At 38.7% G+C, this 13438-nt stretch overlaps 2 protein-coding genes across 2 annotated transcripts; both read right to left on the bottom strand.

The window, feature by feature from the left end:
- Nucleotides 1-828: 828 nt before the first annotated feature.
- On the bottom strand, nt 829-7324 carry LOC103700982 (protein starmaker-like). The gene is made up of 8 exons (XM_008782898.4): nt 6860-7324; nt 5434-6194; nt 4525-5194; nt 4331-4431; nt 4147-4236; nt 3935-4062; nt 3523-3709; nt 829-1391 (listed from the first exon to the last, which is right to left on the bottom strand). The coding sequence occupies exons 2-7, from the start codon at nt 6133-6135 to the stop codon at nt 3565-3567; spliced, it is 1836 nt and encodes a 611-aa protein (XP_008781120.2). The 5' UTR covers nt 6136-6194; nt 6860-7324; the 3' UTR covers nt 829-1391; nt 3523-3564.
- Nucleotides 7325-10048: 2724 nt separating this feature from the next.
- On the bottom strand, nt 10049-11075 carry LOC103701135. Its single transcript, XM_008783110.3, has one exon. The coding sequence runs from the start codon at nt 11029-11031 to the stop codon at nt 10462-10464; it is 570 nt and encodes a 189-aa protein (XP_008781332.2). The 5' UTR covers nt 11032-11075; the 3' UTR covers nt 10049-10461.
- Nucleotides 11076-13438: the final 2363 nt, after the last annotated feature.

The following is a 13438-nucleotide window of genomic DNA, read 5'->3' on the forward strand; positions in this document are numbered from 1 at the left end:
AATCCCAAGGTCATATTCGGTCGGTTTACGGGTTAGGAATAGCCCTCAACTCAACCCAACCCGCCCAAGTTGCCGACCTAGATGTTCCCATGCAGCTCAGCATCTGCAACTTGATTAGCTTCTTCTCAAATATGTCTAAAGTTTTCCTCAGTGAAAACCAACCGCCTGTACAATGTGAATATTAGCTGAGAACACATACATGCAACATGTACCACAGAATGCCTGCCCGCAGCATCCACGCAATGTTTGTTTTGACCCAAAAAGTACTCTGCCAATGAGTCTAGCATGTGCCTCTATCCTGGAATTTTCCAGCATTTCAAGGGAACGCATGCTGTTCGCAAAATTCTGAAGCCATGCAAATCATCCATGAAAGTATTGCTTGTGTGCATCTTAAATAATTGCAACATGATAATGCATAGCACAAAACCACAAATTTTCTTGCTCCAAAAGTAATTTCAGTTCAAATTGATTATTTTACATAATGATCTTGTTATCGATTGATTTCATCATTGCCATTCCACATAAAATATACAGTTTTGCATTGAAAGAATCGTAGTTACAAATTCGGTATTCAAGACTATAATCAAGGACACAGATTGGGTCTTTCCCAAAATTAGGGAGAAGAACTAGAAACAGTAAAAACAGAAACTTGAGCATAAGAATAACAGAAACAACTTGACCAGTATCTCGGAATTGAAAATAGAAAAAGAAAAGTTGTTAATAATCATAAAATATTCAGAAAAATCTAGTCTTTTGAAGGTCACAAACATGTTTAAGAGAATCAGTGCTAATTTACATAAGAAATCAAGTAAAGAACTTTTACGGATGCGCTAAAACAGTTTGCTTTCATTCAGTAATCAAAAAAATTTCAACAACTGGCATAACCAATGAATTGTTGGAAATGATTCACTACCGTCAATCAAATTTAAAGAACTGCCAAGAACGAACGCGCAACTTCTTTGAGTAGATGGAATTTACAAATTTGACATATCTGCTAGACATCATTATTCGTTGAGCGGTTCAAGCTGTCTAGAAAACCAACAGCATGGATACAACTAGCAAAAGCAAGGGATGCCACCTCTTCAGGATGAGGACAGGCCCTTCCTCCAGGCGTTGTTTCTGGCTGGGTGCAATGACCAAAGGAATCTATAAATAGCCACTAAATATTAATCCTGCAGGACGTTGAATATTCTTGGAGGAAACCCCTCTTAGCCCATTGATCACAATCTCCACAGTAGTTGTAGAATCACGATAGGATTACGCATATATATTAACAGGCTCCAGCAAGTTCTTCCTCCATTTCAACTGCTGAATGATGATCCTCGTCAAATTGCATTATTTCTAAAGGATGAAATCAGAAGCATGGCCTGAATTCTCTAGCAAACAGGTATCTGCCAAACCAAACCAAGTGTGATTGGCCTATGTAAGTGATGTCTAGTCAAAATTTTGGGAATAATATTAACTGGCACTGTAGATTGTAAATGAATAATTGTTGCAAGAGCTAATTCCACAACTAAATTTAGCATCACTTAGACCCTTTGGGTTGTCAGCAGGCAAAACAAAGGTACGATCGGGGTCTGCCCACTGCCAGCCCAGGGCACAAATAAACCTGCCAACATACACGAACTAGCCAAGACATTTAAAATAAAGATTAAATGTGATCCAAGTCTAAACCATGATTGGATTTTTGATGGACCTGGAAATTCCTAAGCCTGACATAATCGTTCATAATAAACTTTTACTCAGTGGCAGGTAAGAAACAATTTTTAACATGTCACATAGAAGTGGGTTTTAGAAATAATTTTCCACAGATATTTTCAAGATTGAACAGGACACAGGTAAATAATACCATCAACCAGACAACATACATATGTAAGTTCATGGAAATTGACGAATACCATTTTTTGCTTTAGAATAATCATTCAAAAATCTCCACTCACAAGCTTTTACCTAAACACATCATGCAACTCGGGTTTTCTGGTAACCAAATTCTAAAATTATCAGTTGAAGATATACTTGAAATGGAGTTCTATCAAAATATCCCATCACATAACTTAAAACAATCAAACGAGTTCAATAATATTAGCTTCTGCAATGACAACTTAGCCTGCAAAGCTCAGAAACTAAATTTTCCCATGGTTTTCTTAGAATGTGAATTGAAGCATGGCCTGATATGCTTTGATGTAGATTCTTTCAAGAATAAATAGAACAATGGAAGGTCCATTATTTTCAACATAGGACAAAAAAATCATTTGTTTAACATCATGTAATGTCTTAGAGACCCATCAGTTGCTCATAGAAATTGAGGGACCACAATTAATTCTATTATTGGTCAAAAATTCAGGTTTACAGTAACAAATAATACAACTTGAAGCAATAAATGAATGGGTACTATGAAGCTTGCACTGATAATCCACCATTAGCCAAACACCATTGTGCATGTTGGGTTGGTTGACAACTCAAACACACAAATAGTCAGTGTATTCTCAAAGAAAATTATAGAAACATGCAACCACAGCTGTGACTCAATTCAATCTAATATTGCCCTATACACTGTTTATAACAGCAAACCGAAGTGCAAGTTTGATAAATTATCTACTTCTAATAAATGTTCCGAGGATTGAATGAATAAACTGGATGAAGTTTTTGCCCCTAGCCCCCTAACCTAGTAAGATGGGTGAGATAACTATACACGTTCTCTCTTTTAAACAAGATTGGAGGACTGATATGTAAGAATTACAAAGGTGAAACCAAGTCTTAATACACCTGTAACTAAGAAAGCAGTGATAACAATTTCACTTAGCAATTAGCACATAATGAATTGCAGTATTACACTTTTATTTGCTTAACAATTTCACTCAATTTCACTTAATTTCACTTAACAATTATCTTATAACATATCAGGCTGATGCTGGAATCAAATTTATTTGCTTTCAAATTTATAAGTGGCATGCGACAACAATAGCATGAACCTGATATACAAAAATGACAACCCTGATCAAAGCAATAACTGAAAAAAGAAAGTTCTACAACCATTTTTTATGATCTTTAACCCTACAAAAGACAAGGTATGATCAATATAACTGAAATTGATGCTCCATAAGCCTATTCCTCTATGTAGATTCCAACATGACACATAACACTAATTGCACAAATATTAACAAAAGGAGATGACCATGGATTGGAGTAGGAGTTGTTTCCTACACAACCTTCAACTTAGTAAATCGATAAAATGAATAAATTTGATTATCACTTGCACCACCAGTCAAACATCATGGAGACAAATAGAGCAAAATGATAGCACATGTTCATTTGACTCAATAAGATAAGGTAGGTAGGGTGCAAAATTAGCACCATTTGTTCATTTTCATAAGGCCAAAGTTATATACACACACCTCTATCTCTATGTTTGATTAGATACATTGATAATTCATCCAACTTAATACACTTAAAATAATAATATAAATGACATTCTTCCACCAACATTGGATTATACAACCATCAGTGTAACAGCAGGATTACCTGCTTCTGCGTAGACCAGAAAATGGATGAATGAAGCAGGCATCAACATGTTGATACAGACTGAGCAAGTTCTTTCACTGCTTTGTAGCATTGTAGACTGCACAGTGGAAGATTTGATTTGGAATCTCGGTATTTATACGCATTTGTACATGATGGGCCAGCACATTTCTCTCGTGGGGGTGGATAACTGAGTCCAGAGCAATGCACCAAGAAAATAATTAGCTAACAACTACATGTCTCAATGAATAACCATGGTAGAATATGACTGAAGGCATTAATAAAATTATCACTTCCTGTACATGGATGACTAGCAACATAGTAGACTGATAAATAGAAGTATGCAAATTTAAATCAGAAAATTGGCACAAGATGAAACAAGATTTAGAGGCTTCAGCAGAAGATCAGTTCTAACCTGCATTGCTTGGAGCTGAATATACTTGGGAGACCTACATCATCAGCAAATGTAACCACCGTGCCAGTTGGTCCCATAACCCATCTGACAGTGTTTGGTGCTAATATTAAAGATTCAGCAGCCCTCTTCTGAGTAAAGCAACAGGTTTAAGGGGTAAGTATAGGCGAATGAATAAACTGGCAGCAAATTGAGAGCACTAGTACAGTATTTACCTGTGCCATTTCATCACGCTCCTTACGAATCTTCTCTTCTTTTTTCTTCCTGTTGGAATCCAGGCCCAGTATTTTCCTTATTGCCTCAGCCTGTAATATTAAAAGTAATGAGGTCACTTCCATACAAAAGGATGCAAGCTCATAAATAGCAAGAAAGTCTTAAAACAGGAAACAACAAATGAACCTCGGATTCCCTAGCTGCCTTCTCAACTTGCATTCTACGCCTCTGAGCAGCCTCAGCTTTCCTTGCCTGCAGCTCCACTTCCGAGAGCTTCTCTTTTTGTTCTGTAATCATAATGTAGATGTAGACACAATATCATCTCCAACATCGAAATTTTTGTTGATAAATAAATTGCAGATTATGAACCAAGTCCTTACTTCTTGGAGGTGCAGGAGGTAGCCCATTTGGAAACTCAATCAAACTCTCGCGAGCACCTTTGCCTGATTGAAGGGCTCGCTGACGAGTCGTAAGAGGTTCAGATCTGGCATCTGTTGATGAATCTACAGGTTCCTTCTTGCATTTCTTGCTCTTGGCATCTGGCCCATCATCGGAACCAGGTTCTTCCTCTTCAGCATAATCTGTGTCATCAGATTCCCTCGACTTTCTTTTGCTATCCTTATTTGATCGTGACAAACCAAAGTCCTCGTCTGCATCATATGAGCTTTTCCTACTTTTAGTTACCTTAGAAACCTTCTTTTTCTTGACACTGCCCTCTCCATCATCTTCCTGCTCACCACTGTAATCTGAGCTGGACTTACAGGTTTTGAGTCTCCCGAGATAGCGTAGCTCATCATCTTCAATACCATCATCAAACTCACCATCTAACACCCGTCGCTTGGGCACCCTCTTACTTTTACGAACAGACTCGGAGAAGGGTATACGATGTGGTGTATCTGTTTGCTTTCCAGACAGGCTTTCTTCTCCTGTTTTGGCCCGTGGATTATCCTTTGCCCCATGAGAAAAGCTGCCTCCACCAAAATCCTTCTGTGGAGCTCCTTGCAATCCATTTTGATTCTCAGGTGGAGGATAGTCGTCGTCTGAAGTATCCTGCAGAAGAAAAAGAAACCATGTTGATGTTATACATAATGCATTATCTTTAAGTAAGTGGAAACCAACCAGTTCAAGATATCTGTGCTATTGTTTTAAGCAGGAACAGGAGTATATTCTTCCAGTCAACTTAACATCAGAATGCTGCTCAAAATAAAGTTGAATACACTTCTGATTCATCTTCTTAAACCAAAACTATCCTAACCAAAATTATTCAACAGAATAAATCAGTGTGGTACCTGAAGAATCAGCTTCTGTCGATGCCGAGAAGCATCTGAAGAACGTGAAGGCTTTGCAGTTGATGAACCATTCTTCTCGTTCACCGAATTTGATTTTGCATGAATGGTGCGGGTGACTCCACCAACCTTGAGCTTGACTTTTTTCAGTTTGCTGTCAGCTGATCCGTCAGGAGTTCCAACAGATCCATGCACATTATTTCCATCAGCACTCTTGCCAGCATAGCTATCAGGGGACCTTGATGGAATTTCCAAGTTCTCTTTAACCTTGCTCGCACCCTTCCAGTTAGCTGGAGCAAGGGCACCTTTGCTGCATCGCTTCGGCTCAGACCCAGTTCTCCTGTGATCGGTATTTCCGGACAGCCCACCTCTCGAACTACTATCTCTATAGAACCCTTCAAGATCTCCAAATTTCTTATCATCTTTCTTTAACTCTTTTGAGGCAGCCAAGCCTTCAATCTTATTAATTGATGCAATCTTTGGGGCAGAGCTGTTCAGGTTAAATTCTTTCCTCCGGAAAGAGACATCATGGCCACCACTATCATCAGGAGAGAGCTTCCTAGCATTATCTGAAGAAGGTGTGGATGAGGGAGGTGAGGCATCACGACCCTCCAATATGAATTGTGACTCTGGCCGAGGCCGCCTTGCCGTTGCACTCCTCCGTTTCCTTGCAAAAGCATTTCCCGAAACCCCAAATCCTTCCATTGAGAGGATTTCAACTTCACAATCGCAATCAAAATATCAACACTTACTCCCACTCTTGACTGTAAATTGAAGAAAATTCCAACAAAAACAACTAATCAACAAGTGTAATAAAAAACAGAGAATGCAGTAAAGACACAAGTACCAAGAGCCACATATACAGCAATTGCTTCCCCACAATAAATGTTGATTAAAAAACGAAAAGGGTTTCCTAGTGCACGGGGCTCCCATCAGTATGAGGTTTAGGGAGGGTCAGGCTGAGGCTGAGGCTGTTTTCATGTTTCAAACCCATGACACCCAGCTTACACGAAGGCCCACCAAATAAAGGCTGACAAAAAATAAAGAAAAAAATGAAGAACTCATGGAAATCGAAAGTGAAACCCCAAAACCAATAGAACTTAGAAATCCACCAGAATATGGAGGGGAAAATCTAAATTTTCAGGCTCACAACCACAGATATTGAGAAAAACTACGTCAAGAACTCTCATAAAAATCGAAACCTTTTGCTAAATCCAGGTAAAATCAACATCTCCAGAAGAAAACCCCGTCAAATCTCATAACATACGCATCACAATCCAACAGAGACGAACACAATTCAGATCAAAAGAACCAAATATCAAGAAACTCTGATCGAAAAACAAAACCAAAAACAATCGAATCAAGTAACGATCATCTAAGAACAAGAATCCCAATGAAATCAAGAAAACCTCTCACCCAGAAACCTTACCTCGGCGGCGCGACCGAAAACCTCAGGTCACCTTCTCTCCAGCGGCGCGACAAAAGAACGGGGAGGGGAGAGATGAAGCCGACGGCTTTGGAAGCAAAAGTTAACAGGAACGCATGAGTCAAGGGGGATTTTCTCCTGGAGCAACGTCTCTGGCCTCGAAGGAGCGGAATTGGAATAAAAACGATCAACTAGGGTTAGGGTTAGCGTCAAAGGGAGATTGCTCGCGTCTCCTCCTCTGCCTTGGATCGAGAAAGGCGGCGATGGTGATGGTGATGATGGGGGCGATGATGATTGGTAAATTCGGCCATGTCCTTTGTTATTCCCACCCCAACCCCAATCCAAACCTACTGCGGACGTTGTGGAGTTGGAGTCGTCGTACGCCCCCATCTCGACCTTTCCTTTCCTTCTTTGGACCCTCTCTCTCTCTCTCCCCTCTCGCTCCTCTCTTCTCTTCTCTCCTCGCATACAAAACCAGATGGTGTTTTTTTCCCTTTTCTATGGGAGTAGTCGTAGGCTAAGGTTAGTATACCTTTTATTTTTTGGTAACTGTAGGTTAGTATTCTTAAACGGGAGTTTAATTATCTGTTTAACAAGTTTCATTTGAAGTTGGCGAAATTTGACGACTTTCTATGGTTTTATATTCTTCTTCCTCGCAATTAAAGAATCGAAAGAGTTTGCACGGCGTGGCAAGCAAGGAGTTTAGTGGGACATGGAAGAGGAAGAGGAGCCCTTAGATCTAGCAAAAAAGTTAATCATTATTTGCCCAAAAAATAATTATGAGTTATTTGAGTTGCTTTTAAGTTTCCTATAGGTTCATGACATTTACTGTAAATTCAAAAATAAAGGATCATGATATTACACAGGACCAGGACCGGGTCTACTTAATAATTAAATCAAAATTCATGTTTCTTCTCTTTCCCTCCCCCTTCCTTTCTTCACCTATCTTCCTCTTCTTCTTCTTTCTCCGCAACGAAGCTAAGGGAAATCCAGAGGTAGTGGCGGTGGAGGAGATTTTCATTAGAGGCTCGATGAACCTGTTGCGGTGAAGCTACAACTTCGTGTCCTTCCTATAGTCTCTCCCGATCCTACCACCATAATTTCTTCTTGTAATGAGATTGCTAAATTGTTGGCAAGCATGACCTAGAAAGAACCACGAGCGGTAAGGACTCGTCTCTATCCAATAGGAGGATCGAGGAAGGCTCCACCTCGGATTAGGACCCCAAAGAGAGGGAGGAATCGAAGGGAGGGAGAAGGCAAAGATATAGATTTGAGTGGTCATAGAGAAATTTGATCAAGTGGGCAAATTTTATATGTAAAAATTGATGCTATAGGATATTTGTTTTATGGAGACGAAAATTTTCTTTTGCCACATGTTACAACTTGATTAGTGCAACTCATGAGAAAGAAGCACAACACTAATAATGAAAGGTAAGCGCTTGTGCTTAATAGAATCTATCCCGTTTGTCTCTCAATCAATTAGATATTCAATAAAGAAGAAGAATTTCCGTGCTCCGCTATCTTTTGTTAGTTTAAAGAGTTGGAGTTCCAGTATTTTAGAGAGCTGTCCTAAATTGTAAATTTTTCTATGTTAGATGGAGATGATGTCAAAGCACTAAAAACAAAATTCTATTTTTTTTGCAATCAATATCTTACTAATTTTCGGCGGTGAAGCAGTTCTTCCGCTCGAGGTATAAATTTCCTCGCTATGGGATGAAAATTGGCTTTGCTTTGTCCGCAAAAAAAAAAAACCCTCAATGGTCCAAAAATATGCAATGGAACTTTCAAATTTGAGGGAACCACGAAGAAATTATTTTTTTTAGCTAACAATATGCTCCAAATGGAGTAGCAACAAGCAACGTGAGTCGTATATCAGCCTCTCCTCAGGATGGCTCGACAAGGTCATCATTCTATATAGTTCGAAGGTGTTAGGTTTAGAGGATAGGGTTGACCTCCCTGGAGTTGACCCCTGTGCGTCCTCGTGGATCTAAAAAGAATGACTACAAAATAGGAAACGAGATTCTTGGATAATTGCACCCATTAGATCTCACTTTATATGACCAAGGAAGCTTCGACAACAATATTTTTTTTTATTGGTAGCCCATAATGTTGGTACTTGGACCAGATACCTTGGATTGTTTTATTCTACATGTCCTGAATCCATTTTGGAGGAGCATTTTGGTCGGTTAGTTTGCCCACCTCATATAGCCGCACATTTTATAAAATATTTTTTATCACTAGCTCAGCTTGTGCCTAGCCTTACCAAGCCCTCCATCTCCCTTTTTATTCTCCCTCTCGTTCAACCTCTCTTGTGTCACTCTCTCAACTTCCTCTCTAGCTTATCGCCCTAAACGCATCTCTCTATATCGATCAATCTCCCCCTAGCTCCGTCTTCCGGTTTTACTGCTGATTACCAACGGGATAGATTACCCCCCCAAATTATATTTACATCCCATAATATGGAAAACTTTATGTTTACTCTTCAAAATTTATTTTTATTCAATATTTTAATTTATAATTTAACAGAACGTTAGTCAAACTGCTAATTTTTAATGAGATCCCAATATCAAATTAGAAAAAAAATTTAAAAAATGACCAAAATAATCTTAGGTGATACAGCAACCACTTAAGAATATAAAAAAAATGTATATATCATCCTCCTCATTTTGGGACAATTTTGACTTTTCACATGAGGTAAATGGATTCACTGACATTGTTAATTTAACCAGCTGTAGATGTAGATTTTACAAACTATTGGATGTAAGTGTATAAACGTAAACCTCAGAGGGTTTTGTAATGTCCTCTATGTTATATAACTAATTAGTTCTGGGCCGAGCTTGAGCTTGGTTTATGGAAATCTAAGCTCGACTCGTTCAATGGTCGAGCTTGAATTTTCAGCTCGGCCTGGGCCGGCTCGCCAAACTTAAAAACCAGGCTCGGCTCATTTGAAATGGTTCGAGCTTGGGTGGCTGCCCGACTTTTGAACAATCTAGGATAGATTAAACTACCGAATGAATCAATTATGGCCTTTGAATATTGATCAAATTATAATACTTACCATAGATATGGTATCAATTATGACCACTGGATTTTGTCCAAATTATGATACTTTGCCATGCATACTTGGACCTTCTAGGAGCTATAGGTGGTCACCATGAGAGCAATCAGAACTATTCATTCTACAACAGTAAGGAAACTATTAAAAATTATCTTGCATTAGATTATAACATAAGGCTAATAAAACATGGTAAATTCACTGCATTGTTCATGATAATCCGATCAACGCAGTGTCATTTGGAGAATCATAAGGCTAATAAAAATTATCGATACTTATACATATATATGGACTTATATATTGATTGATGCAGGAGAAAACTTATGGTTATGGGACGTAATTGCCTTCCCATAATCCGAGAACACCCATAACCATTGCAATTTAAGCAAAGGAGCTGGAAACCCACCCATGATCCACTTCTTCAACTCAATCCTATAAACTCCAACCATTTCCTTCCATCTCTTTAATCACACACACACACACATATATATAGTGTGGAAGAATTAAAGCACACAGATAGAAACCGGTTCCCTGGCCACCTTTCTCTTCTTTATAAGGACAATTTGCCCATGGCGATGCTGTTGCTCGTCATCTTCATCAGCCGCTCATCCTCCTTCAACAGCGGGTTGGGATTCCCTTTGAAGGCTCCGTCGCAAGCCTTGAGTATCGAGATCACCGAGTTGAGCTTGGCCTCGAACGCCCCCCCGTCGCGTGTCACGAATCCCACCATCGCTGTGCTCAAGCTATCGAGAGCTTCGCTATACAAACTGACGCACTCGTTGATGCTGACCCGCGCCGCGTCGCTAACCTTCTGGCTTTTGGACATGGCGACGGCCTTCTCTTGGACGAATCTGATGCGGTTTTTAAGCGCGTAGGCCATGACGTTGAACATGTTGGTGGCGTCGATGGACGGGAACTCATGGGTGTAGTAGCGGGCGGAGTTGATGCATACTTTGGGGTGGTCGGCCTTGTTGCAGAAGGGGATGACTTGTGGGTCGACAGGGGGAAGAGGCTTGCGAGGGGGAAGGGGGCGGAGATCGAGGACGCTGGCGGTGGAGGCAAGGGGAAGAAGGGAAGAAGAGATGGCAAGGAGGAGGAGGAGGGTGTTTCCTGGCCTCATGGTTGCCGATAGAGGGTAAGTGAGGCCAGATGAGGAAGGGAAGGAAGTGGGAAGAGTGGGGAGAGGGGAGGATATAAGAAGGGAGAGAAGAGAAAGGAGGACATGAGAGGTGGAGGGAGTTTTGGATGGCGAAGTAGTTGGAAGGCCTCATGTTTGAAACTATATTAATGCCCGCGCTGCTCTCTACTGCTACAAATAAATGCACTCTCCGACATGTAACAACCATTCATCTTTTGCACCTTAAATTTTGGGTTTGAACAATTCTTCATATTAAGGTTGGATGATGAAATTAAGGAAGCAATGGCAAATGTAACATCAACTATAAACTATTAGGAACATATTAGAGCAGAAGGTCCTTGATAATTTTGGTGTATAGATTAATCACTCTTCGTAGATGCATGGATAGTCATTGATTAATTAATTACATTAGTTAGCAAGCATAGACAATGCTTCTAGTCATAATACATTGAAAAAAAATAAGGATCTAGTCTTATTTATAAATTGTTTTACCGTAACGCGAATAATATCTCTAAGAAAGGATGGAGGAGCGGTAGATAGAGCCTCATGTAATACACGAAACAATTGGATTTTGAGAAAGGAGCTATAATAGACTCGTACGGATGTTAGGTGTAGCTAAATTTGTGGTTAAACCGATTCCAAGTGTCCAACACAATTTTTGTTATTCAAGAAGATTAGAAAGTAATATAAGGAGAAAAAACAGAAAGGCTCGTTAATGCATCTTCTTCAACATATAGATATAAGTTCCATTGTTATTGAATGCAAATTTGTTATGAAAATTCATCTATGAGTTGCAACGGCAAGATGTTTTAAGAAACCTTATAGCAACATAATTGATCCAAACAAAATAGAGAATAAAAAAAACTCAAAGAATGTTAAAACTAAAAGAATTAAGATATTAAAATGATTGACCATCGCACTCATATAAGCGGCAAAATTGCTTTATTTAGGAATAATAATAGATTATTTATGCAACTTTTTACTGAATGGTTCTATCTTGTTATCATTATTTTTGGATATTTGGGTAACTTTCTACTACATCATGCCTCTGTTTTATCTCTCATGCATTATTTTTTACTGTCTGACTCTTTAGGTTGTACTCACACATGTTGTATATGAACTGCCGATGTACCCCCCAAAAAAAAAGCATTACAGCAGATTATCGAATCTCAAAATAAAAATTTTTGGACAATTTTATTCTGTATCTTCTCCTTTGTTTCGTGGCTGGCTTCTTTGATCTTACTTTATCTACTAATTTAATTCAAAAAACTACTTCCTTAATGCCCTTCTTGGTGAGAGGCTGAACAATCAAAAATTAATTTGACAAGCAAGATGGATCCCACTGAGTCATCTGAAACATTTTAGAATTAATATATTTCACCAAAAAAGTTGCCTTGCCTTCGTTTAATTTATCAGAGTTTTTTACTTTTAGATCTCGTCCTGCTGTGTTTGTCCTCAGGCAAGACCTTTTGAGCCAACAATTCTTATTCATGTTGTGTCTGTTCCTGACAAAAATAAACACAATTCCTTTTATACTCCCAATGAAATGCTTTTGGTTTTTCTGCTCCATCTTTTTATTTAAGATTTGTTGCATGGGGCTGTTTGCAAGCAGCGAGACACCGCAATCCACATGTAGTCATGTCAGATGTGATTGATGGGGCCCAATCAGCGGTCATGATTGTTCACTGCTACTGCGACAAGACCTACAGATTTATTATTTAATCAGTTGTAACATCGACTCTCGAGAAGGATAAAATAAAATATAAATGAAAGAGCTTCCGGTTATATATATACACACACGTACTTGGTGGTAATGCACGGGGTTCAAGTAAAGCCAACAATATATAAAACTTTGACCCATACGTGATGTGGCCGACTATCAGATCAAAATCTCTCAAATCATACCCATTTAACTTAGTCCATCAATATTATAGTTCTTATAAATTAATTTTTAAAATAGTTAAATAATTAATATTAAAAAAAGACAACCATATTGAAGATTTTTTAAGATCACAGTTCAATCCCAACTTATCTAACATCATAACTCAATAAAATTTAAATTATTTTGATCCAAATAGAACGTTGCGACTTTGTTCCGCACATGATTCATTTAAAATTTTGATTTAGAAATTTAACCAATAATCTATTCTAACAGAAAAACTCTTAGCCAAACCCAGCCGAAATAGAGTAGAATTTGATTGGGTCAATTTTTGTCATTTCTATCAATTAATTTCGTAGCCTCTTCATAACGATTGCTAATAAAAGAATGCAATTTAAATTTATTTCATAACAGACATGGTGTTCTATTGTAGGAGCATGCCATACGACATCGAGATCAGTGTTCGCAACATTATGTCAATAAAATTTTTCATGACTTATTCAGTCCTTC

Source organism: Phoenix dactylifera, chromosome 3 (genome assembly GCF_009389715.1).
Source record: "Phoenix dactylifera cultivar Barhee BC4 chromosome 3, palm_55x_up_171113_PBpolish2nd_filt_p, whole genome shotgun sequence".
NCBI lineage: Eukaryota > Viridiplantae > Streptophyta > Magnoliopsida > Arecales > Arecaceae > Phoenix > Phoenix dactylifera.

Bases quoted from the DNA above. Each gene is read 5' to 3' on its own strand.
- LOC103700982 (XM_008782898.4), bottom strand. From the start codon at position 6,135: ATGGAAGGATTTGGGGTTTCGGGAAATGCTTTTGCAAGGAAACGGAGG. The intron at 4,432-4,524 runs GTAAGGACTTGG...TTATGATTACAG, and splicing joins ACCTCCTGCACCTCCAAGAA to AACAAAAAGAGAAGCTCTCG. The intron at 4,237-4,330 runs GTTCATTTGTTG...TTAATATTACAG, and splicing joins AGGCAGCTAGGGAATCCGAG to GCTGAGGCAATAAGGAAAAT.
- LOC103701135 (XM_008783110.3), bottom strand. From the start codon at position 11,031: ATGAGGCCAGGAAACACCCTCCTCCTCCTCCTTGCCATCTCTTCTTCC.